This window comes from Oncorhynchus mykiss, chromosome 17 (genome assembly GCF_057628025.1).
Source record: "Oncorhynchus mykiss isolate SJ-2025 chromosome 17, ASM5762802v1, whole genome shotgun sequence".
In the NCBI taxonomy this organism is placed as follows: Eukaryota; Metazoa; Chordata; class Actinopteri; order Salmoniformes; family Salmonidae; genus Oncorhynchus; species Oncorhynchus mykiss.
This window is the reverse complement of record NC_143038.1, coordinates 70,673,812-70,700,218: the sequence shown is the minus strand read 5'-3', so window position 1 is coordinate 70,700,218 and position 26,407 is coordinate 70,673,812. Positions and strand designations below refer to the sequence as shown.

Sequence of the window (26,407 nt, the reverse complement as noted above, 5' to 3'; positions counted from 1 at the left end):
GATTAGTGGGGTTTAATATAATTCTAACTTTATTTGTATAGCGCTTTTCGATACAAGTAACATGCTTCACATCATAAAATAAAATCACTAAGCATCTTTACAAAAGTGTGTCTTCGATAAGGGATTTAAAAAGAGGCACTGAATCTATAAGCCTGATGTCCCCTGGCAGACCATTCCAAAGTCTCGGGCAAATGCCCGATCTCCTTTAGTTTTCAACCTAGACTTTGAATTGGTCAACAGTGGCCTGCCAGAGAATCTCAGGCTGTGTCCTGGCTCGTAGGGCGATAAAACACAGGATATGAATGTAGATGACTGGCTGGTTCAGAGTCAGTGACCTTGTAGAGTGAGAGGTTAAAATAGCCTTCACTGATCATCAAGGGCTGGAGAGAGATAAAAGTAGGACTAATCATCCTGAACACTAAACAACATCACATGCCTTTGGAACCTGATATACAGAATAGAAACAGACAGTCCCTCAGGTTATATGTTTGTAACGATCTGCTATCTGTCTGTCAAAAATAATTTGGTCAAGGTGAGTATTCCCTGTTAAGAGTACAATGGAAGATGAAAGCCACCAGTATTGAAGATGAAAGCCACCAGTATTGATGATGAAAGCCACCAGTATTGAAGATGAAAGCCACCAGTATTGAAGATGAAAGCCACCAGTATAAAGCCACCAGTATTGATGATGAAAGCCACCAGTATAAAGCCACCAGTATTGATGATGAAAGCCACCAGTATAAAGCCACCAGTATAAAGCCACCAGTATTGAAGATGAAAGCCACCAGTATAAAGCCACCAGTATTGAAGATGAAAGCCACCAGTATTGATGATGAAAGCCACCAGTATTGAAGATGAAAGCCACCCGTATAAAGCCACCAGTATTGAAGATGAAAGCCACCAGTATTGAAGATGAAAGCCTCCAGTATTGAAGATGAAAGCCACCAGTATTGAAGATGAAAGCCTCCAGTATTGAAGATGAAAGCCACCAGTATTGAATATGAAAGTCACCAGTATTGAAGATGAAAGCCACCAGTATTGAATATGAAAGCCACCAGTATTGAAGATGAAAGCCACCAGTATTGAATATGAAAGCCACCAGTATTGAAGATGAAAGCCACCAGTATTGAATATGAAAGCCACCAGTATTGATGATGAAAGCCACCAGTATTGAATATGAAAGCCACCAGTATAAAGCCACCAGTATTGAATATGAAAGCCACCAGTATAAAGCCACCAGTATGGAAGATGAAAGCCACCAGTATTGAAGATGAAAGCCACCAGTATTGAAGATGAAAGCCACCAGTATTGATGATGAAAGCCACCAGTATTGATGATGAAAGCCACCAGTATAAAGCCACCAGTATTGAAGATGAAAGCCACCAGTATTGAAGATGAAAGCCACCAGTATTGAATATGAAAGCCACCAGTATAAAGCCACCAGTATGGAAGATGAAAGCCACCAGTATTGAAGATGAAAGCCACCAGTATTGAAGATGAAAGCCACCAGTATTGAAGATGAAAGCCACCAGTATTGAAGATGAAAGCCACCAGTATTGATGATGAAAGCCACCAGTATTGAAGATGAAAGCCACCAGTATAAAGCCACCAGTATAAAGCCACCAGTATTGAAGATGAAAGCCACCAGTATTGAAGATGAAAGCCACCAGTATAAAGCCACCAGTATAAAGCCACCAGTATTAAAGATGAAAGCCACCAGTATTGAAGATGAAAGCCACCAGTATAAAGCCACCAGTATAAAGCCACCAGTATTAAAGATGAAAGCCACCAGTATTGAAGATGAAAGCCACCAGTATTGATGATGAAAGCCACCAGTATTGATGATGAAAGCCACCAGTATAAAGCCACCAGTATTGATGATGAAAGCCACCAGTATAAAGCCACCAGTATAAAGCCACCAGTATTGAAGATGAAAGCCACCAGTATAAAGCCACCAGTATTGAAGATGAAAGCCACCAGTATTGATGATGAAAGCCACCAGTATTGAAGATGAAAGCCACCAGTATTGATGATGAAAGCCACCAGTATTGATGATGAAAGGTGCTGATCAATATTGTCTTCTCTGTTTCTTTCTTCTTCTGGTCTTTCTCTCCATTTGGACAGCGTTAAAGCTGTGCATATGCCAGTGAATAGAAAAACCATATTTTTTTTGTATAAATGTAGTTAGGGCAAAAATATATAAATAATTATGGAAAAGTAGTTACAAAAATAAAATGCTGTAATCATTTAATTAAAGTCAAAGTTGTTATAGATAGTCCATTTTCAATTAACAAGCTCAGTCCCAATACAGAGACATGAATTGTCCCTACGGCCTTTTCGTAGGTCTTCTCTTGGTTGTGTTTGTGAAAGGGACTGTGTTCTCAATAACCTACCTGATTAAAGAAAGGCAATAAATAAATAGTTCAGAGACCAGTGCTTATCGTGTCTGTCTCCGTGACTGTTTTCCTCGGACTGGGCAAACTCTTCAGATACTCCAGATGTCTTCTGGTCTCAGCCTGGTTCTGTCTCACGTAGTAGACCACATAAACAATGACCATGAAGAACCACACGAACATGGTCACCAGCATAGCCACATCCGTGGTCTTCCGCTGGAGATTACAGAAGTTCACCCCAGAGTCGAGCAATTTAACCAGCGGTTGACCGGCGTGCTCCCCTGCACCCCCTGGATCCTCCCAGCGACTCACCTCCCCGGCGCTCCTCACAGAGCTCTCACACACGATCCCGTTGACCGTCTCCGGCTCTAGATTTAACGTCTCCACCAGCTCCTGCAGGGTACAGTCGCAGTGCCACGGGTTGTGGTAGAGGCGCGTCTTGGCCCGCGTGGAACTGAACTCGTCCCGGCTGGCCTGGCGTAACAGGTTATGTGAAAGATCCAGGAGACGGAGCTCTGAGCTCAGGTGGCGCAGGGCCCCGGAGGAGAGGGTGTCGATGCGGTTGTGGGAGAGGTAAAGCTCCCTCAGGTGGGTCAGCTCCCTGAAAGGAAGGTATATAACAAGAGGAAGTGTCAGAAACATCATAACTAGACCTGGAACTAAAACCATAATGGGAGCCAGATATGAATTAAAATGAAAGAAATAGAAAAATAAATATTAATTCATTAATCAATGAATAAATTAATTAAATGAACTAATGACAATAATGAAGGTAAATAAAAAAAATCCCAATTGTTATCTTCCTTGCCTAAAGGCGCTCTCGGGGAGCGAGCGGATGTAGTTCCTCTCCAGGTGGAGGGTGACGGTGTCCGGAGGAAGGCCCTGGGGGAACTCACGGAGCCCAGCGTCCGTACACAGCACCATGCTGCTCTCCCACACACAGTGGCAGCTGTCAGGGCACTGGGGGAACACCGGGGAGAGTAGGAGGAGCAGGACCAGCAGGGTGAATGACCAGCCTCCCAGGCCTCGACCCAGGTCTCTCCCAAGCCTTGTCTCCTGCCCCAGCCATGTCCTGGGTCCCTGCCCTCTCTCTCTCGCCCTCCCTCTCTCCAGTATTCTCTCTTTCCCAAGCTTTGTGCCCAGCCCTCCTCTCTCCAACACTTTACCCAATCCTCTCCGCAGCCCCAATCCATCTCCTCCATGACATCCAGTCCTCCCGCTGAGGCACATGTCCTCACCATAGCCCCCGACACACCCCAGGTCCAGAGGGAGATGCCAGGGCCAGCAGAGCCTGGTGGAACAGAACAGAAAACAGCATGAGAAGAGGCTATAGAACACACAGAACATCCACAGGAGGTTAGTGGAAAGTTCATACAGTACACCCACATCCACAGATGTTGGAGCGAAAGAACACATGGAAGGAACTTTGATTGGTGGAGAAGAAAAATAACACATGGAAGGAACTTTGATTTGTGGAGAAGAAAAAGAACACTTTAAGCAAATCCACTAAAGAACACACAGAAAACAACTAATTTGGCTTTGAGACAGGAGCTGGATACATTCTGTAGATGTTCACCAGGGAAAGTTGTTTTGTTATGGCAATGATTCAACCCTTACGTGATAAGGACCTTAGGACTTTGAACATAACGACCTGAGGGTTGAAATGTTCTTATAATAATCACTCTTGGGAGTTGGGAGCATCACAAGGGTGTCTCTGTCTCTGTCCATGGTCATAGAGTTTGTTAGGGCATACAGAGAGAGGAGGGGCGAGAGAGAGAGAACGAGAGAGAACGAGAGAGAGAGAGAGAACGAGAGAGAGAGAGAACGAGAACGAGAGAGAGAGAGAATGAGAACGAGAGAGAGAACGAGAACGAGAACGAGAGAGAGAGAGAGAGAGAAGAAGAGAGAGAGAGAGAGAGAGAGAGAACGAGAGACAGAGAGAGAACGAGAGAGAGAGAGAGAACGAGAGAGAGAACGAGAGCGAGAGAGAACGAGAGAGAGAGGTAGAGTAGAGGTACTGGGGTGCAAAGGAGCAAGATAAATAAATACATACAGTATGGGGATGAGGTAGTTGGATGGGCTATTTACAGATGGGCTATGTACAGGTGCAGTGATCTGTGAGCTGCTCTGACAGCTGCTGATTAAAGCTAGTGAGAGCCTGGAAGGAGAGTTTAGTCTAACCAGACACCTAGGTATTTGTAGTTGTCCACATATTCTAAGTCAGAACCGTTCAGAGTAGTGATGCTGGACGGGCGGGCAGGTGCGGGCAGCGATCGGTTGAAGAGCATGCATTTAGTTTTACTTGCATTTAAGAGCAGTTGGATGCCACAGAAGGAGAGTTGTATGGCATTGAAACTTGTCTGGAGGTTAGTGTCCAAAGAAGGGCCAGAAGAATACAGAATGGTGTCGTCTGCGTAGAGGTGGATCAGAGAATCACCAGCAGCAAGAGCGACACCATTGATGTATACAGAGAAGAGGGTTGGCCCGAGAATTGAACCCTGCGATACTCCCATAGAGACCGCCAGAGGTTCAAACAACAGGCCCTCCGATTTGACACACTGAACTCTATCAGAGAGGTAGTTGGTGAACCAGGCGAAGGCAATCATTTGAGAAACCAAGGCTGTTGAGTCTCCCAATAAAATGTGGTGACTGACAGAGTCGAAAGCCTTAGCCAGGTCCATGAAGACGGCTGCACAGTAATGTCTCTTATCGATGGCGATTATAATATCATTCAGGACCTTGATAGTGGCTGAGGTGCGCCCATGACCAGCTCAGAAACCAGATTGTTTCTAATGCAAATTTCATCCAATTCTACGTAATTTTTTTTATACCAAATGATTGAAATGATGACAGTGACCAAATGAGAGTATTAAAACAACATGGTCATCAATTCCCAGTGAAGAGACACACAGATTTTACAATATATATATATATATATATATATATATATATATATATATAAACTCAGCAAAAAAAAAAAAATGTCCTCTCACTGTCAACTGTGTTCATTTTCAGCAAACTTAACATGTAAATATTTGTATGAACATGAGATTCAACAGCTGAGACACAAACTGAACAAGTTCCACAGACATGTGACTAACAGAAATGGAATAATGTGTCCCTGAACAAAAGCAGGGGGATAAAGTAACAGTCAGAATCTGTTGTGGCCACCAGCTGCATTAAGTACTGCGGTGCATCTCCTCCTCATGGACTGCACCAGATTTGCCAGTTCTTGCTGTGAGATGTTACCCCACTCTTCCACCAAGGCACCTGCAAGTTCCCTGACATTTATGGGGGAAATGGCCCTAGCCCTCACCCTCCGATCCAACAGGTCCCAGACGTGCTCAATGGGATTGAGATCCGGGTTCTTCGTTGACCATGGCAGAACACTGACATTCCTGTCTTGCAGGAAATCACGCACAGAACGAGCAGTATGGCTGGTGGTACTGTCATGATGGAGGGTCATGTCAGGATGAGAATGCAGGAAGGGTATCACATGAGGGAGGAGGATGTCTTCCCTGTAACGCACAGCGTTGAGATTGCCTGCAATGACAACAAGCTCAGCCGGTGTGTCTGGTGAGGACCTGCCTTGCAACAGGCCTACAAGCCCTCAGTCCAGCCTCTCTCAGCCTATTGTGGACAGTCTGAGCACTGATGGAGGGATTGTGCGTTCCTGGCCACGTCTGCAGTCCTCATGCCTCATTGCAGCATGCCTAAGGCACGTTCACGCAGATGAGCAGGGACCCTGGGCATCTTTCTTTTGGTGTTTTTCAGAGTCAGTAGAAAGGCCTCCTTAGTGTCCTAAGTTTTCATAACTGTGACCTTCATTGCCTATCGTCTGTAAGCTGTTAGTGTCTTAACGACCGTTCTACAGATGCATGTTCATTAATTGTTTATGGTTCATTGAACAAGCATGGGATTCAGAGTTTAAACCCTTTACAATGAAGAGCTGCGAAGTTATTTGGATTTTTACGAATTATCTTTGAAAGACAGGGTCTTTAGTAAAATAGTAAAATAAAGAAAAACCCTTAAATTAGTAGGTGTATCCAAACTTTTGACTGGTACTATATATATATACATATATTTATTTTTTAAGCAGTAGGTATTTGTATTTGAAAGCCGCAACCAACCATAGAAATATAATCCATAGATGGAAGTTCTGGCAGCCATTGACAGGACTGGCAGCCATTGACAGGACTGGCAGCCATTGACAGGACTGGCAACCATTGACAGGACTGGCAGCCATTGACAGGACTGGCAGCCATTGACAGGACTGGCAGCCATTGACAGGACTGGCAGCCATTGACAGGACTGGCAGCCATTGACAGGACTGGCAACCATTGACAGGACTGGCAGCCATTGACAGGACTGGCAGCCATTGACAGGACTGGCAGCCATTGACAGGACTGGCAACCATTGACAGGACTGGCAGCCATTGACAGGACTGGCAGCCATTGACAGGACTGGCAACCATTGACAGGACTGGCAGCCATTGACAGGACTGGCAGCCATTGACAGGACTGGCAGCCATTGACAGGACTGGCAGCCATTGACAGGACTGGCAACCATTGACAGGACTGGCAGCCATTGACAGGACTGGCAGCCATTGACAGGACTGGCAACCATTGCCAGGACTGGCAGCCATTTCTAGTGTACCCATGAGTTTAAAGGATTACTTCCAGGAGTTCATCTGACTCTGGGGAAGTACATCAATAGCCTCATTGCCAAAATCCTAAAGTATTCTTTTAACAGTCAAAATTGCCAGAGTTAGAGGTTCCAAAATGATTGGATATATAATCTATGGATTATATGTCTATGGCCACAAACCACAAAGCAACAAGCTGTTCTATATTTGGCACAGTCGCTACCCAAATTGCAGTCTTCCCGACTGTAAGTGCTTGTGATGAAATGTAATCCCAAGAAATTGTTTATAAACTAGTGATTCTCTGTGGCTAAATGATGCTCTCTGGTCTAGTATAACTAGTGATTCTCTGTGGCTAAATGATGCTCTCGTGGTCTAGTATTTTGAATGATTTATGGTCTGTTCATACAGGAAAGAATATCATTTTGGGGGCAAAATTATTAAAATGTATCAGGGGGTGCTTCAGCCCCTCCAGCAACCCTCCTTCCGGCAGCTATGCAGGAGACAGAGGAGATTAAGGTTCAGGACAATAAAGGTCACTGGGTAAAGGGGAATAAAAAATACAGATTAAGCCTGTTCGTCTGAAAAATCCTCCTGGTCACATAGTCACAACTAGCTACCGAAGGCCCATCGAGAGAGGATGACATTAATGGTTACGTCTCATTGTTATGAAGGAAATGGCTATCACTTGTATTTATTTATTATTCAATAACCAGCCACATATTATAGACTAGTTCCTATATAGTGCACTACTTTAGTAACCTAGTTCCTATTTAGTGCACTACTTTAGTAACCTAGTTCCTATTTAGTGCACTACTTTAGTAACCTAGTTCCTATATAGTGCACTACTTTAGTAACCTAGTTCCTATATAGTGCACTACTTTAGTAACCTAGTTCCTATTTAGTGCACTACTTTAGTAACCTAGTTCCTATTTAGTGCACTACTTTAGTAACCTAGTTCCTATATAGTGCACTACTTCAGTAACCTAGTTCCTATATAGTGCACTACTTTAGTTACCTAGTTCCTATATAGTGCACTACTTTAGTAACCTAGTTCCTATATAGTGCACTACTTCAGTAACCTAGTTCCTATATAGTGCACTACTTCAGTAACCTAGTTCCTATATAGTGCACTACTTCAGTAACCTAGTTCCTATATAGTGCACTACTTCAGTAACCTAGTTCCTATATAGTGCACTACTTTAGTAACCTAGTTCCTATATAGTGCACTACTTCAGTAACCTAGTTCCTATATAGTGCACTACTTTAGTAACCTAGTTCCTATATAGTGCACTACTTTAGTAACCTAGTTCCTATATAGTGCACTACTTTAGTTACCTAGTTCCTATATAGTGCACTACTTTAGTAACCTAGTTCCTATATAGTGCACTACTTTAGTAACCTAGTTCCTATATAGTGCACTACTTTAGTAACCTAGTTCCTATATAGTGCACTACTTCAGTAACCTAGTTCCTATATAGTGCACTACTTTAGTAACCTAGTTCCTATATAGTGCACTACTTTAGTTACCTAGTTCCTATATAGTGCACTACTTTAGTAACCTAGTTCCTATATAGTGCACTACTTTAGTTACCTAGTTCCTATATAGTGCACTACTTTAGTTACCTAGTTCCTATATAGTGCACTACTTTAGTAACCTAGTTCCTATTTAGTAACCTAGTTCCTATATAGTGCACTACTTCAGTAACCTAGTTCCTATATAGTGCACTACTTTAGTAACCTAGTTCCTATATAGTGCACTACTTTAGTAACCTAGTTCCTATATAGTGCACTACTTTAGTAACCTAGTTCCTATATAGTGCACTACTTCAGTAACCTAGTTCCTATATAGTGCACTACTTTAGTAACCTAGTTCCTATATAGTGCACTACTTTAGTAACCTAGTTCCTATATAGTGCACTACTTTAGTAACCTAGTTCCTATATAGTGCACTACTTCAGTAACCTAGTTCCTATATAGTGCACTACTTTAGTAACCTAGTTCCTATTTAGTGCACTACTTTAGTAACCTAGTTCCTATATAGTGCACTACTTTAGTAACCTAGTTCCTATATAGTGCACTACTTTAGTAACCTAGTTCCTATATAGTGCACTACTTTAGTAACCTAGTTCCTATTTAGTGCACTACTTTAGTAACCTAGTTCCTATTTAGTAACCTAGTTCCTATATAGTCTGTTACTTTAGTAACCTAGTTCCTATATAGTGCACTACTTCAGTAACCTAGTTCCTATTTAGTAACCTAGTTCCTATATAGTCTGTTACTTTAGTAACCTAGTTCCTATATAGTGCACTACTTCAGTAACCTAGTTCCTATTTAGTTACCTAGTTCCTATATAGTGCACTACTTTAGTAACCTAGTTCCTATATAGTGCACTACTTTAGTAACCTAGTTCCTATATAGTGCACTACTTTAGTAACCTAGTTCCTATATAGTGCACTACTTTAGTAACCTAGTTCCTATATAGTGCACTACTTCAGTAACCTAGTTCCTATATAGTGCACTACTTTAGTAACCTAGTTCCTATATAGTGCACTACTTCAGTAACCTAGTTCCTATATAGTGCACTACTTTAGTAACCTAGTTCCTATATAGTGCACTACTTTAGTTACCTAGTTCCTATATAGTGCACTACTTTAGTAACCTAGTTCCTATATAGTGCACTACTTTAGTAACCTAGTTCCTATATAGTGCACTACTTTAGTAACCTAGTTCCTATATAGTCTGTTACTTTAGTAACCTAGTTCCTATATAGTGCACTACTTTAGTAACCTAGTTCCTATATAGTGCACTACTTTAGTAACCTAGTTCCTATATAGTGCACTACTTTAGTAACCTAGTTCCTATATAGTGCACTACTTCAGTAACCTAGTTCCTATATAGTGCACTACTTTAGTAACCTAGTTCCTATATAGTGCACTACTTTAGTTACCTAGTTCCTATATAGTGCACTACTTTAGTAACCTAGTTCCTATATAGTGCACTACTTTAGTTACCTAGTTCCTATATAGTGCACTACTTTAGTTACCTAGTTCCTATATAGTGCACTACTTTAGTAACCTAGTTCCTATTTAGTAACCTAGTTCCTATATAGTGCACTACTTCAGTAACCTAGTTCCTATATAGTGCACTACTTTAGTAACCTAGTTCCTATATAGTGCACTACTTTAGTAACCTAGTTCCTATATAGTGCACTACTTTAGTAACCTAGTTCCTATATAGTGCACTACTTCAGTAACCTAGTTCCTATATAGTGCACTACTTTAGTAACCTAGTTCCTATATAGTGCACTACTTCAGTTACCTAGTTCCTATATAGTGCACTACTTTAGTAACCTAGTTCCTATATAGTGCACTACTTCAGTAACCTAGTTCCTATATAGTGCACTACTTTAGTAACCTAGTTCCTATATAGTGCACTACTTCAGTAACCTAGTTCCTATATAGTGCACTACTTCAGTAACCTAGTTCCTATATAGTGCACTACTTCAGTAACCTAGTTCCTATATAGTGCACTACTTTAGTAACCTAGTTCCTATATAGTGCACTACTTCAGTAACCTAGTTCCTATATAGTGCACTACTTTAGTAACCTAGTTCCTATATAGTGCACTACTTTAGTAACCTAGTTCCTATATAGTGCACTACTTTAGTTACCTAGTTCCTATATAGTGCACTACTTTAGTAACCTAGTTCCTATATAGTGCACTACTTTAGTAACCTAGTTCCTATATAGTGCACTACTTTAGTAACCTAGTTCCTATATAGTGCACTACTTCAGTAACCTAGTTCCTATATAGTGCACTACTTTAGTAACCTAGTTCCTATATAGTGCACTACTTTAGTTACCTAGTTCCTATATAGTGCACTACTTTAGTAACCTAGTTCCTATATAGTGCACTACTTTAGTTACCTAGTTCCTATATAGTGCACTACTTTAGTTACCTAGTTCCTATATAGTGCACTACTTTAGTAACCTAGTTCCTATTTAGTAACCTAGTTCCTATATAGTGCACTACTTCAGTAACCTAGTTCCTATATAGTGCACTACTTTAGTAACCTAGTTCCTATATAGTGCACTACTTTAGTAACCTAGTTCCTATATAGTGCACTACTTTAGTAACCTAGTTCCTATATAGTGCACTACTTCAGTAACCTAGTTCCTATATAGTGCACTACTTTAGTAACCTAGTTCCTATATAGTGCACTACTTTAGTAACCTAGTTCCTATATAGTGCACTACTTTAGTAACCTAGTTCCTATATAGTGCACTACTTCAGTAACCTAGTTCCTATATAGTGCACTACTTTAGTAACCTAGTTCCTATTTAGTGCACTACTTTAGTAACCTAGTTCCTATATAGTGCACTACTTTAGTAACCTAGTTCCTATATAGTGCACTACTTTAGTAACCTAGTTCCTATATAGTGCACTACTTTAGTAACCTAGTTCCTATTTAGTGCACTACTTTAGTAACCTAGTTCCTATTTAGTAACCTAGTTCCTATATAGTCTGTTACTTTAGTAACCTAGTTCCTATATAGTGCACTACTTCAGTAACCTAGTTCCTATTTAGTAACCTAGTTCCTATATAGTCTGTTACTTTAGTAACCTAGTTCCTATATAGTGCACTACTTCAGTAACCTAGTTCCTATTTAGTTACCTAGTTCCTATATAGTGCACTACTTTAGTAACCTAGTTCCTATATAGTGCACTACTTTAGTAACCTAGTTCCTATATAGTGCACTACTTTAGTAACCTAGTTCCTATATAGTGCACTACTTTAGTAACCTAGTTCCTATATAGTGCACTACTTCAGTAACCTAGTTCCTATATAGTGCACTACTTTAGTAACCTAGTTCCTATATAGTGCACTACTTCAGTAACCTAGTTCCTATATAGTGCACTACTTTAGTAACCTAGTTCCTATATAGTGCACTACTTTAGTTACCTAGTTCCTATATAGTGCACTACTTTAGTAACCTAGTTCCTATATAGTGCACTACTTTAGTAACCTAGTTCCTATATAGTGCACTACTTTAGTAACCTAGTTCCTATATAGTCTGTTACTTTAGTAACCTAGTTCCTATATAGTGCACTACTTTAGTAACCTAGTTCCTATATAGTGCACTACTTTAGTAACCTAGTTCCTATATAGTGCACTACTTTAGTAACCTAGTTCCTATATAGTGCACTACTTCAGTAACCTAGTTCCTATATAGTGCACTACTTTAGTAACCTAGTTCCTATATAGTGCACTACTTTAGTTACCTAGTTCCTATATAGTGCACTACTTTAGTAACCTAGTTCCTATATAGTGCACTACTTTAGTTACCTAGTTCCTATATAGTGCACTACTTTAGTTACCTAGTTCCTATATAGTGCACTACTTTAGTAACCTAGTTCCTATTTAGTAACCTAGTTCCTATATAGTGCACTACTTCAGTAACCTAGTTCCTATATAGTGCACTACTTTAGTAACCTAGTTCCTATATAGTGCACTACTTTAGTAACCTAGTTCCTATATAGTGCACTACTTTAGTAACCTAGTTCCTATATAGTGCACTACTTCAGTAACCTAGTTCCTATATAGTGCACTACTTTAGTAACCTAGTTCCTATATAGTGCACTACTTTAGTTACCTAGTTCCTATATAGTGCACTACTTTAGTAACCTAGTTCCTATATAGTGCACTACTTTAGTTACCTAGTTCCTATATAGTGCACTACTTTAGTTACCTAGTTCCTATATAGTGCACTACTTTAGTAACCTAGTTCCTATTTAGTAACCTAGTTCCTATATAGTGCACTACTTCAGTAACCTAGTTCCTATATAGTGCACTACTTTAGTAACCTAGTTCCTATATAGTGCACTACTTTAGTAACCTAGTTCCTATATAGTGCACTACTTTAGTAACCTAGTTCCTATATAGTGCACTACTTCAGTAACCTAGTTCCTATATAGTGCACTACTTTAGTAACCTAGTTCCTATATAGTGCACTACTTTAGTTACCTAGTTCCTATATAGTGCACTACTTTAGTAACCTAGTTCCTATATAGTGCACTACTTTAGTTACCTAGTTCCTATATAGTGCACTACTTTAGTTACCTAGTTCCTATATAGTGCACTACTTTAGTAACCTAGTTCCTATTTAGTAACCTAGTTCCTATATAGTGCACTACTTCAGTAACCTAGTTCCTATATAGTGCACTACTTTAGTAACCTAGTTCCTATATAGTGCACTACTTTAGTAACCTAGTTCCTATATAGTCTGTTACTTTAGTAACCTAGTTCCTATATAGTGCACTACTTTAGTAACCTAGTTCCTATATAGTGCACTACTTTAGTAACCTAGTTCCTATATAGTGCACTACTTTAGTAACCTAGTTCCTATATAGTGCACTACTTTAGTAACCTAGTTCCTATATAGTGCACTACTTTAGTAACCTAGTTCCTATATAGTGCACTACTTTAGTAACCTAGTTCCTATTTAGTAACCTAGTTCCTATATAGTGCACTACTTCAGTAACCTAGTTCCTATATAGTGCACTACTTTAGTAACCTAGTTCCTATATAGTGCACTACTTTAGTAACCTAGTTCCTATATAGTGCACTACTTTAGTAACCTAGTTCCTATATAGTGCACTACTTCAGTAACCTAGTTCCTATATAGTGCACTACTTTAGTAACCTAGTTCCTATATAGTGCACTACTTTAGTAACCTAGTTCCTATATAGTGCACTACTTTAGTAACCTAGTTCCTATATAGTGCACTACTTTAGTTACCTAGTTCCTATATAGTGCACTACTTTAGTAACCTAGTTCCTATTTAGTAACCTAGTTCCTATATAGTGCACTACTTCAGTAACCTAGTTCCTATATAGTGCACTACTTTAGTAACCTAGTTCCTATATAGTGCACTACTTTAGTAACCTAGTTCCTATATAGTCTGTTACTTTAGTAACCTAGTTCCTATATAGTGCACTACTTTAGTAACCTAGTTCCTATATAGTGCACTACTTTAGTAACCTAGTTCCTATATAGTGCACTACTTTAGTAACCTAGTTCCTATATAGTGCACTACTTTAGTAACCTAGTTCCTATATAGTGCACTACTTTAGTAACCTAGTTCCTATATAGTGCACTACTTTAGTAACCTAGTTCCTATTTAGTAACCTAGTTCCTATATAGTGCACTACTTCAGTAACCTAGTTCCTATATAGTGCACTACTTTAGTAACCTAGTTCCTATATAGTGCACTACTTTAGTAACCTAGTTCCTATATAGTGCACTACTTTAGTAACCTAGTTCCTATATAGTGCACTACTTCAGTAACCTAGTTCCTATATAGTGCACTACTTTAGTAACCTAGTTCCTATATAGTGCACTACTTTAGTAACCTAGTTCCTATATAGTGCACTACTTTAGTAACCTAGTTCCTATATAGTGCACTACTTTAGTTACCTAGTTCCTATATAGTGCACTACTTTAGTAACCTAGTTCCTATTTAGTAACCTAGTTCCTATATAGTGCACTACTTCAGTAACCTAGTTCCTATATAGTGCACTACTTTAGTAACCTAGTTCCTATATAGTGCACTACTTTAGTAACCTAGTTCCTATATAGTGCACTACTTCAGTAACCTAGTTCCTATATAGTGCACTACTTTAGTAACCTAGTTCCTATATAGTGCACTACTTCAGTAACCTAGTTCCTATATAGTGCACTACTTCAGTAACCTAGTTCCTATATAGTGCACTACTTTAGTAACCTAGTTCCTATATAGTGCACTACTTTAGTAACCTAGTTCCTATATAGTGCACTACTTTAGTAACCTAGTTCCTATATAGTGCACTACTTTAGTAACCTAGTTCCTATATAGTGCACTACTTTAGTAACCTAGTTCCTATATAGTGCACTACTTCAGTAACCTAGTTCCTATATAGTGCACTACTTTAGTAACCTAGTTCCTATTTAGTAACCTAGTTCCTATATAGTCTGTTACTTTAGTAACCTAGTTCCTATATAGTGCACTACTTCAGTAACCTAGTTCCTATTTAGTGCACTACTTTAGTTACCTAGTTCCTATATAGTGCACTACTTTAGTAACCTAGTTCCTATATAGTGCACTACTTTAGTAACCTAGTTCCTATATAGTGCACTACTTTAGTAACCTAGTTCCTATTTAGTGCACTACTTTAGTAACCTAGTTCCTATATAGTGCACTACTTTAGTAACCTAGTTCCTATATAGTGCACTACTTTAGTAACCTAGTTCCTATATAGTGCACTACTTTAGTAACCTAGTTCCTATATAGTGCACTACTTTAGTAACCTAGTTCCTATATAGTCTGTTACTTCAGTAACCTAGTTCCTATATAGTGCACTACTTTAGTAACCTAGTTCCTATATAGTGCACTACTTCAGTAACCTAGTTCCTATTTAGTGCACTACTTCAGTAACCTAGTTCCTATATAGTCTGTTACTTTAGTAACCTAGTTCCTATATAGTGCACTACTTTAGTAACCTAGTTCCTATATAGTCTGTTACTTTAGTAACCTAGTTCCTATTTAGTTACCTAGTTCCTATATAGTGCACTACTTTAGTAACCTAGTTCCTATATAGTGCACTACTTTAGTAACCTAGTTCCTATATAGTGCACTACTTCAGTAACCTAGTTCCTATATAGTGCACTACTTTAGTAACCTAGTTCCTATATAGTCTGTTACTTTAGTAACCTAGTTCCTATATAGTGCACTACTTTAGTAACCTAGTTCCTATATAGTGCACTACTTTAGTAACCTAGTTCCTATATAGTCTGTTACTTTAGTAACCTAGTTCCTATATAGTGCACTACTTTAGTAACCTAGTTCCTATATAGTGCACTACTTTAGTAACCTAGTTCCTATATAGTCTGTTACTTTAGTAACCTAGTTCCTATTTAGTGCACTACTTTAGTTACCTAGTTCCTATATAGTCTGTTACTTTAGTAACCTAGTTCCTATATAGTGCACTACTTTAGTAACCTAGTTCCTATATAGTCTGTTACTTTAGTAACCTAGTTCCTATTTAGTGCACTACTTTAGTTACCTAGTTCCTATATAGTCTGTTACTTTAGTAACCTAGTTCCTATATAGTGCACTACTTTAGTAACCTAGTTCCTATATAGTCTGTTACTTTAGTAACCTAGTTCCTATTTAGTGCACTACTTTAGTTACCTAGTTCCTATATAGTCTGTTACTTTAGTAACCTAGTTCCTATATAGTGCACTACTTTAGTAACCTAGTTCCTATATAGTGCACTACTTCAGTAACCTAGTTCCTATATAGTGCACTACTTTAGTAACCTAGTTCCTATTTAGTGCACTACTTTAGTAACCTAGTTCCTATATAGTGCACTACTTTAGTAACCTAGTTCCTATATAGTGCACTACTTTAGTAACCTAGTTCCTATATAGTGCACTACTTTAGTAACCTAGTTCCTATATAGTCTGTTACTTCAGTAACCTAGTTCCTATATAGTGCACTACTTTAGTAACCTAGTTCCTATATAGTGCACTACTTTAGTAACCTAGTTCCTATATAGTGCACTACTTTAGTAACCTAGTTCCTATATAGTGCACTACTTTAGTAACCTAGTTCCTATATAGTGCACTACTTTAGTAACCTAGTTCCTATATAGTGCACTACTTCAGTAACCTAGTTCCTATATAGTGCACTACTTTAGTAACCTAGTTCCTATATAGTCTGTTACTTTAGTAACCTAGTTCCTATATAGTGCACTACTTTAGTAACCTAGTTCCTATATAGTCTGTTACTTCAGTAACCTAGTTCCTATATAGTGCACTACTTTAGTAACCTAGTTCCTATATAGTGCACTACTTTAGTAACCTAGTTCCTATATAGTCTGTTACTTCAGTAACCTAGTTCCTATATAGTGCACTACTTTAGTAACCTAGTTCCTATATAGTCTGTTACTTCAGTAACCTAGTTCCTATATAGTGCACTACTTCAGTAACCTAGTTCCTATATAGTGCACTACTTCAGTAACCTAGTTCCTATATAGTGCACTACTTCAGTAACCTAGTTCCTATATAGTCTGTTACTTTAGTAACCTAGTTCCTATATAGTGCACTACTTTAGTAACCTAGTTCCTATATAGTGCACTACTTCAGTAACCTAGTTCCTATATAGTGCACTACTTCAGTAACCTAGTTCCTATATAGTGCACTACTTCAGTAACCTAGTTCCTATATAGTGCACTACTTCAGTAACCTAGTTCCTATATAGTCTGTTACTTTAGTAACCTAGTTCCTATATAGTGCACTACTTTAGTAACCTAGTTCCTATATAGTGCACTACTTCAGTAACCTAGTTCCTATATAGTGCACTACTTTAGTAACCTAGTTCCTATATAGTCTGTTACTTTAGTAACCTAGTTCCTATTTAGTGCACTACTTTAGTTACCTAGTTCCTATATAGTCTGTTACTTTAGTAACCTAGTTCCTATTTAGTGCACTACTTTAGTAACCTAGTTCCTATATAGTGCACTACTTTAGTAACCTAGTTCCTATATAGTGCACTACTTTAGTAACCTAGTTCCTATATAGTGCACTACTTTAGTAACCTAGTTCCTATGTAGTGCACTACTTTAGTAACCTAGTTCCTATTTAGTGCACTACTTTAGTAACCTAGTTCCTATATAGTGCACTACTTTAGTAACCAAGTTCCTATATAGTGCACTACTTTAGTAACCTAGTTCCTATATAGTGCACTACTTTAGTAACCTAGTTCCTATTTAGTTACCTAGTTCCTATATAGTGCACTACTTTAGTAACCTAGTTCCTATGTAGTGCACTACTTTAGTAACCTAGTTCCTATATAGTGCACTACTTTAGTTACCTAGTTCCTATATAGTTACCTAGTTCCTATATAGTGCACTACTTTAGTTACCTAGTTCCTATATAGTGCACTACTTTAGTAACCTAGTTCCTATATAGTGCACTACTTTAGTTACCTAGTTCCTATATAGTTACCTAGTTCCTATATAGTGCACTACTTTAGTAACCTAGTTCCTATATAGTGCACTACTTTAGTTACCTAGTTCCTATATAGTTACCTAGTTCCTATATAGTGCACTACTTTAGTTACCTAGTTCCTATATAGTGCACTACTTTAGTAACCTAGTTCCTATATAGTGCACTACTTCATCTACTGGGCCAAGAGAAGAAGAAGAAGAGGAGGCCGGAAACTACAATCTATACTGACCTCTCTTACTGCTATGAATCATCAGATTTACTGGTTGCAGTAAATGGGAGTTGTCAGAAAGACAATCCTCATATTTTTCCTATAACGTGACAATATGGATCTGAGAACTGTACAAATAATTAGTCTGTGACATCAATATATACAATACAGTATACATCTTTTTTTAAATGAATCAATACAGTAATTATTAAATCTGTATGCAAAACATTTACGTTTGACATTTTATCCAGAGTGCCGCACAGTGCATTCATCTTAAGATAGCTAGGTGAGACAACCCCACATCACAGTCTTCACCTGCATTGTTTGCTGTTTGGGGTTTTTAGGCTGGGTTTCTGTACAGCACGTTGTGTCATCAGCTGATGTAAGAAGGGCTTTATAAAATACATTTCATTGACTGATTTGATTGAAATATAAAGTAAATCACCATTCCATTCCAGCTAAACAACAGATCATTTTTTTTGCCTAAAAAAAACACACATTTTAATACACATCTAAAATCTGTAAATAAAAAATCTGAGAACACTAATATTTTACACACATGAAGGTACCCAGAACCAATCATTTCTGATAAAAAAAATATTTTGTGGATATAGCATTTTGGAAATAAACTCTTCACATTCTCTCTTTCATACATACATGACAATATTTCAACACAACAAACATTACCAGCATCTTATCCCATCTCCTGCCTCTACATACCCTCCCTCCCACTCACCCTCCCTACACACCCTCTATCTATCCATCCCTCCCTCTCTCTCTCCCTCCCACTCACCCTCCCTATACACCCTCTATCTATCTATCCATCCATCCCTCCCTCCCACTCACCCTCCATCCAACCCTCCCTCCCTCCCACTCACCCTCCCTACACACCCTCTATCTATCTATCCCTCCCTCTATCCATCCATCCCATCCCTCCCTCCCACACACACACACATCTGACAAGCATGACATTACATTCATCTACACTCTCTCTCATTAATTGACCATTGAATCCACCTCCCAACAGATCATCCTAACTCATGTTCCAGTGATGATACATCTCTGTGTTTTATAGTATAGTAGCCAGGGACATTAACTGCGTTCCAAATGACACCCTATATAGTACCACAGTGTACAACCAGGGCCCTGGTCAAACGTAGTGCACATTACAGGGACTAAGGAGCCGTTTGGGAATCAGACTGCGACATTAGACACAGTGGGATGTGTGAGTACCACTGCTGATACACTATACCAGACCAGCACATTAATCCTCCCTCACAGTGTCCATAAGCACACAGCTAGAAGAGATACAGATCCTGGGCTGTGGGCTGGGCTGTGGCTGGGCTGTGGCTGGGCTGGGCTGTGGGCTGGGCTGTGGTTGGGCTGGGCTGTGGGCTGGGCTGTGGGCTGGGCTGTGGGCTGTGGGCTGGGCTGTGGGCTGGGCTGTGTCTGGGTTGTGGGCTGGGGTGTGGGCTGGGCTGTGTCTGGGTTGTGGGCTGGGTTGTGGGCTGGGCTGTGGGCTGAGCTGTGTCTGGGTTGTTGGCTGTGGGCTGGGTTGTGTCTGGGTTGTGGGCTGGGTTGTGGGCTGGGCTGTGTCTGGGTTGTGGGCTGGGCTGTGTCTGGGTTGTGGGCTGGGCTGTGGGCTGGGCTGTGTCTGGGTTGTGGGCTGGGTTGTGGGCTGGGTTGTGGGCTGGGTTGTGGGCTGGGTTGTGGGCTGGGTTGTGGCTGGGCTGTGGGCTGGGTTGTGGGCTGGGTTGTGGCTGGGTATTGGGCTGGGTATTGGGCTGGGTTGTGTCTGGGTTGTGGGCGGGTTATGGGCTGGGCTGTGGGCTGGGTTGTGTCTGGTTTGTGGCTGGGTATTGGTCTGGGTTGTGTCTGGGTTGTGGGCGGGTATTGGGATGGGTTGTAGGCTGGGTTGGGCTGGGCTGGGTGGTGACTGGGTTGTGGGCTGGGTTGGGCTGGGTTGTGGCCGGGTATTGGGCTGGGTTGTGGGCTGGGTATTGGGCTGGGCTGTGGGCTGGGTTGTGGCTGGCTTGTGGCTGGGTTGTGGGCTGGGTTGGGCTGTGAGCTGATTTGTGGCTGGGTTGTGGGCTGGGCTGTGGTTGGATTGTGGGTTGTGAGCTGTGGGCTGGGTTGTGACTGGGTTGTGGGTTGTGGACTGGGCTGTGGCTGGGTGGTGCTGGTGCTGGTGAATATGACATGCGTTTGCCCTAGTTGGAGCTATCTAGTGTGGATAATTACACAGCTGGAAGAGACACAGCTTGGGCTGGGGACTGGGTTGGGTTGATGTTACAGTATTTAAAACCCACCACTAATGTGTGTGGCCAAAGAGCTCTATTTTCATGTTATCTGACCATAGCACCACTTGGAGTTTGCTAAACGGCATTGGCACTTGGAACTCCGAGCGGTGCAATGGGCAGATGACATGAAAATAGAGCTCTTGGGCCACGCATACCAGTGGTGGGTTTGGTGTTCAAAAACAGAAGCATATCTACTGTAAAATATGGTGGTGGATCTTTGATGTCATGGGTCTGTTCTGCTTCCACTGGTCCTGGGGTCCTTGTTAAGGTCAACGACATCACGGCATCATTTACCCGGTACCAAGACATTTTAGGCCATTTTGCAATGGCCATGTCAGCCTCCCAACGTGTTCTCCAAGCTCTTAAAACATTCTAGAAAAAGCCTCAGTGTTGTTATCCTCCCAAGGGGAGTGTTGTTATCCTCCCAAGGGGAGTGTTGTTATCCTCCCAAGGGGAGTGTTGTTATCCTCCCAAGGGGAGTGTTGTTATCCTCCCAAGGGGAGTGTTGTTATCCTCCCAAGGGGAGGGTGCTGAAGTATTGAAAACAGGGGTGCCAATAATATTTTTTATTTTTTATTACTTATTAAATAAAATCTCTTTCTCTAAGCAATTGTATTAGTACAAAATATTATAATTTATACATGTTTTTGTTTGTTGCATTCAATATATTTCCATCTTTGCATTATTTTTTGCTTATCTTTGTCAAGGGGGCCATTACTTTTGGCCCTGACTGTAGTCCATGGTCAGAAGTAGCCTGGTCTGGGCTGTACACTATCTTCTTGTCAAGACAAGGAAAATAAAACTATACTGTAGCATGTTGGTGACGGTGTAGAAAAATACATGAGTCCCAATGATTATATCCGAGTCTTAGTTAGAATCTGTGTAGAGTATCTACTGTGTTGTATGTCATCTCTCTCCTGTCCCAGCAAGGAAGAGCAAACTATGGTAGCAAGACTCCACTGTTAGAGTCTGATCTATAACTGCAGGAGAATATTCCGTGTTTGTTTATGCCGTGGTTCGAGACCTGGCCTCAGTTGGTGCTGGGCCAGCAAGGAGAAACAAAGTTCAGTCAGAAAGTGATGTAAGACTATGTGCTGTAAAAACAGACTGGACACTACGTATCTCTTGGCTCAGTCGGTAAAAACAAACTACGATAGGAATACTCTTCAGTCAGTATCAGCACGACTGCAGGAGAATATATTGCATGATCGTATCTGAGTTGGTTAGAATCTGGGCTTGGGTTGTATCAGCGAGGAAAATCAAACTTCAATGCAGAATATGACTGCAGGAGAATAGAGAACATCTGTTTCGGTGTGTTTATCAAATGAAGGGACAAATCACTCAACATGTGACATGTGCCTTAGCCAGGGAAATAGAACACCCGTTGTACACTTTTCAACACATTCGTCCATTTACCAAGTGGTGATTGGTATCCTCCTCTGGTTCTGGTTAGAATCCAGGCTGAAATATCAGCTGTGTATTTGTTTCATTTGTTCTTGTATTGCATTTTTTTATTCGATATTTGAGTGATTCAAGTGGACACTTTTATTAAAATGATTCTTTATATAATCATAATCCTCTTCATCATTACAAATCCTATCCTATATAAGGGACATTTTTCCATTTCGCAGTCCACATCGATCTACATTCTGGTTTGACATAGATGGGATAGCTGGTAACGTCACGAAAACGACGCATACTCTTCAACGGGGCTGAAATCTGAGAGTTGTTTTTGATTCTGGATGGCCAGATAGCTACTAACAATGACAAGAAACTGTCATGTGGGGAATCGTAAGTGACGGATTTCAGCTAGTTTCATCTTGTTTCATGTCTGATTTTGAGGTGTTTTGACTGATTTCATGTCAATGCTGATATGGCTCAAATTCGCTAGCTAACCAACTAATGTAACAATGTGTTTGAGAGACATCAGTGTTCATTGTGAAAATGTATTTATGTTTTCAATAAACATTGGAGATGAAATATACTGTAGTTGTCAATCTGAGCAGTGGCCACACACACACACACACACACACACACACACACGTACGTATGTACACACACATGTACTATCAGAGGCCATAAGAATGTCCACCGAGTGAGTCCCATATACTGCCTGTCTGTCTAACTGCCTGACAGACAGAAAGGAGCTTCAGTGCATTATAAACCCGTTATAAACCCGTTATAAAGTTCTGTTAGAAGAAAGCAGCAATTCAGGGAAAGCTACCACACCAATTAACACAATTGAAAACAATCAATCGGTGCATTTTGTGGAACCCACAAGAATGACAATTAGAGAGAGTGAGTGTGAAAGAGAGAGATAGGAGAGAAAGAAAGCGAGAAGGATATAATCGAGCGCGAGAAAGGAGAAATGACAGGCTCAGCCAATGCTGTTATCACTTCCATTTCCCCAGGGCAATTAATGAGGAGAGAGAGAAAGAGAGAGAGAAAGATAAATAGGGAGAAAAGAGATTGAGAGATAGGAAGAAAAGAAAGAGAGCGAGAGAGAGAGAGAAATAGAGAGAGAGAGAAAAATGGGGAGAAGAGAGAGAGAAATAGGGAGGAGAGAAAGAGAATGGGGAGAAGAGAGAGAGAGAAATAGGGAGAAGAGAGAGAGAGAAATAGGGAGAAGAGAGAAAAAAGAGAGAAATAGGGAGAAAATAGAGAGAGCAAGAGAGAGAGAGAAATAGGGAGAAGAGAGAGAGAAATAGGGAGGAGAGAGAGAAAATAGGGAGAAGAGAGAAAGAGAAATAGGGAGAAGAGAGAGAGAGAAAGAAGAGAGAGAAATAGGGAGAAAATAGAGAGAGCAAGAGAGAGAGAGAAATAGGGAGAAGAGAGAGAGAAATAGGGAGGAGAGAGAGAAAATAGGGAGGAGAGAGATAAAATAGGGAGGAGAGAGAGAGAGAGAAATAGGGAGGAGAGAGAGAAAATAGGGAGAAGAGAGAGAGAAAGAAGAGAGAGAAATAAAGGAGAGAGAGAAAGAGAGACATAGGGAGAAGAGAGAGAGAGAGAGAGGGGGGAAAAATAGGGAGAAGAGAGAGAGAGAGAGAGAGAGAGAGAGAGAGAGAGAGAGAGAGAGAGAGAGAGAGAGAGAGAGAGAGAGAAATGTAGGAGAAACAGTGAGACTGGCACAAACAGTGAATGATACCTTCCTAGTGAGGAACATGCAATTGACCATTTAGTCTCAGCTACACCATCTGTATGAATGAACGTTCTATTAGCAGAAGTTACTGGCTCAATTTACAGCTTGTTATGGAATTCATTCAACAGTCATTTATTTTCCTTTTAAACCCTATACCCTTTAGCAACTGGTGTATGGTCTACTGTAAAGTGGTATTAGTCTACTGTATAGAAGTAATATAATAGACAAGTAATATAATAATTTAGCTGGAAAATAAATAATTCCATGTTTTAAATCGGTCTATCTCAAAATCATGTAGTCGTTAGGTTGACATAGGCTAATGGGATAATCATGCAATAATCATTGCAGAAAATGTTACTTAAAAACACTTGTATAAGAAATCACTTTAACCCATAGTTTGGTAACAATAAAGAAATAGGCAATGAATTCAATCCAGAGACAATTATGCTGCATCTAATATGTCAATAAATAATTATGAAAACAGAAAAGATAATTGAATTTCCTACCTGTGACACGTAATTAACCGCCAAAATTCTTCTTCAAGTTGGAATCCACACGCGAAGATGTTGACTACGAGGTTCGGTCTGACTCTGATGTGTCCGACACGGATTTGTAATGTGGCTATTCTTTAATATGACAGCGCGTCAAACATTAATCCGGTTGTCATCATAGAACAATTCTGTCACTGTTATCACATCTCTCTCTCTCTCTTTCTATTTCTCCCTCTTTCTCTCTTAAAGGGGCCGTTGTGTGATGTGTTGTCCCTCCCTCTTAAAGGGGCCGTTGTGTGATGTTTTGTACCTCCCTTGTGGAAAAGATGAGACATACAGCAGTCTGTGTATCACCTCCCCCATTAAAAATGTAGTTACAATTATATACATTTAACACCATGAAGTCAAATACAAAAATCTGATTTGGTGTTTACACATTTTTGTTTCCGCCAAATAAACATTGAGAGGAAAACAGAAAGTAGGCTAAAATCAAATAATCCAAGAGTATTGATTGGGCTATTGATTATTGATCGTAAAACCCATCTATCTGGTCAGTCCACCAGTCATGTCGTGACCTGAAGAAAAAGTTTAGATGAGTCTTCAAGTAAATCCAAAGTTGCTGCTAAAACACAAACAGGTCGTGCTGAGTGACTGTGAGTGACTGTGAGTGACTGTGGGTGACTGTGGGTGACTGTGAGTGACTGTGAGTGACTGTGGGTGACTGTGAGTGACTGTGAGTGACTGTGTGTGACTGTGAGTGACTGTGGGTGACTGTGAGTGACTGTGAGTGACTGTGAGTGACTGTGGGTGACTGTGAGTGACTGTGAGTGACTGTGTGACTGGTGACTGAGTGACTGTGGGTGACTGTGGGTGACTGTGAGTGACTGAGTGACTGTGAGTGACTGTGAGTGACTGAGTGACTGTGGGTGACTGTGAGTGACTGTGAGTGACTGTGGGTGACTGTGAGTGACTGTGGGTGACTGTGAGTGACTGTGAGTGACTGTGAGTGACTGTGAGAAACACAGATCGATGGATGGGCAGACTCACAGGCAGGCAGGAGAACATTAAAGGAGAGGAGATGTCGCCTCTCTTCCCTGTCTTTGTCACACTCCATCCCATCACTTGTATCGATGAGGAATTTGACACAATGTTGTTTGACCCTGTCTGGAACAGTAGACACATGTTGCTGACTTGTTGAACATTTATAAACAACGTATACACACACACACATACATATAGTGGAGTCACAAATTATTGACACCCTTGATATATAATGACTGTATGAAATAATAACTAAAATACTGAGCTATATTGTATGCTACATTTGTTTTGTGGGAAATGTAATTTATTTATCAGAAATATATCCATCTGCACCTCACAGCATCCATATGCACCCCACAGCATCCATCTGCGCCCCACAGCATCCATCTGCACCCCACAGCATCCATCTGCGCCACACAGCATCCATCTGCGCCCCACATCATCCATCTGCACCCCACAGCATCCATCTGCACCCCACAGCCTTCATCTGCACCCCACAGTATCCATCTGCACCCCACAGCATCCATCTGCTCCCCATGGTTTAGGATGGTAATCTCATTCCCAGACACTTCCTCCTAATGCACAATAGCCTGGTAGAGGTAATGGTTGAAGTAGCCTTCAGTTCAGAGTATTTTGTGACAGATGTAACAGTAGAGCAGCTGGCCTGCGTGAGATTTAGTTCTGTGTGCTGAGATTATGCAGAGTATACTGTATAAACACTCACCACAGGGGTCTCCCCAGGGGAAAGGACTCGACTGGCTGACAGCTACAGTGACACATATTTCATTCTCCTCCTACCTGACATCCTCCCTCTCCTACCTGACATCCTCCCTCTCCTACCTGACATCCTCCCTCTCCTACCTGACATCCTCCCTCTCCTACCTGACATCCTCCCTCTCCTACCTGACATCCTCCCTCTCCTACCTGACATCCTCCCTTTCCTACCTGACATCCTCCCTCTACTACCTGACATCCTCCCTCTACTACCTGATATCCTCCTTCTGCTACCTGACATCCTCCCTCTCCTACCTGACATCCTCCCTCTCCTACCTGACATCCTCCCTCTCCTACCTGACATCCTCCCTCTCCTACCTGACATCCTCCCTCTCCTACCTGACATCCTCCCTCTCCTAACTTACAT

General features: G+C 40.7%; 1 protein-coding gene across 1 annotated transcript; it reads right to left on the bottom strand.

The window, feature by feature from the left end:
• LOC110494793 (leucine-rich repeat-containing protein 3) lies at nt 1-24,481 on the bottom strand. The gene is made up of 3 exons (XM_021570128.3): nt 24,241-24,481; nt 3,202-3,684; nt 1-2,994 (listed from the first exon to the last, which is right to left on the bottom strand). The coding sequence occupies exons 2-3, from the start codon at nt 3,621-3,623 to the stop codon at nt 2,424-2,426; spliced, it is 993 nt and encodes a 330-aa protein (XP_021425803.2). The 5' UTR covers nt 3,624-3,684; nt 24,241-24,481; the 3' UTR covers nt 1-2,423.
• Nucleotides 24,482-26,407: the final 1,926 nt, after the last annotated feature.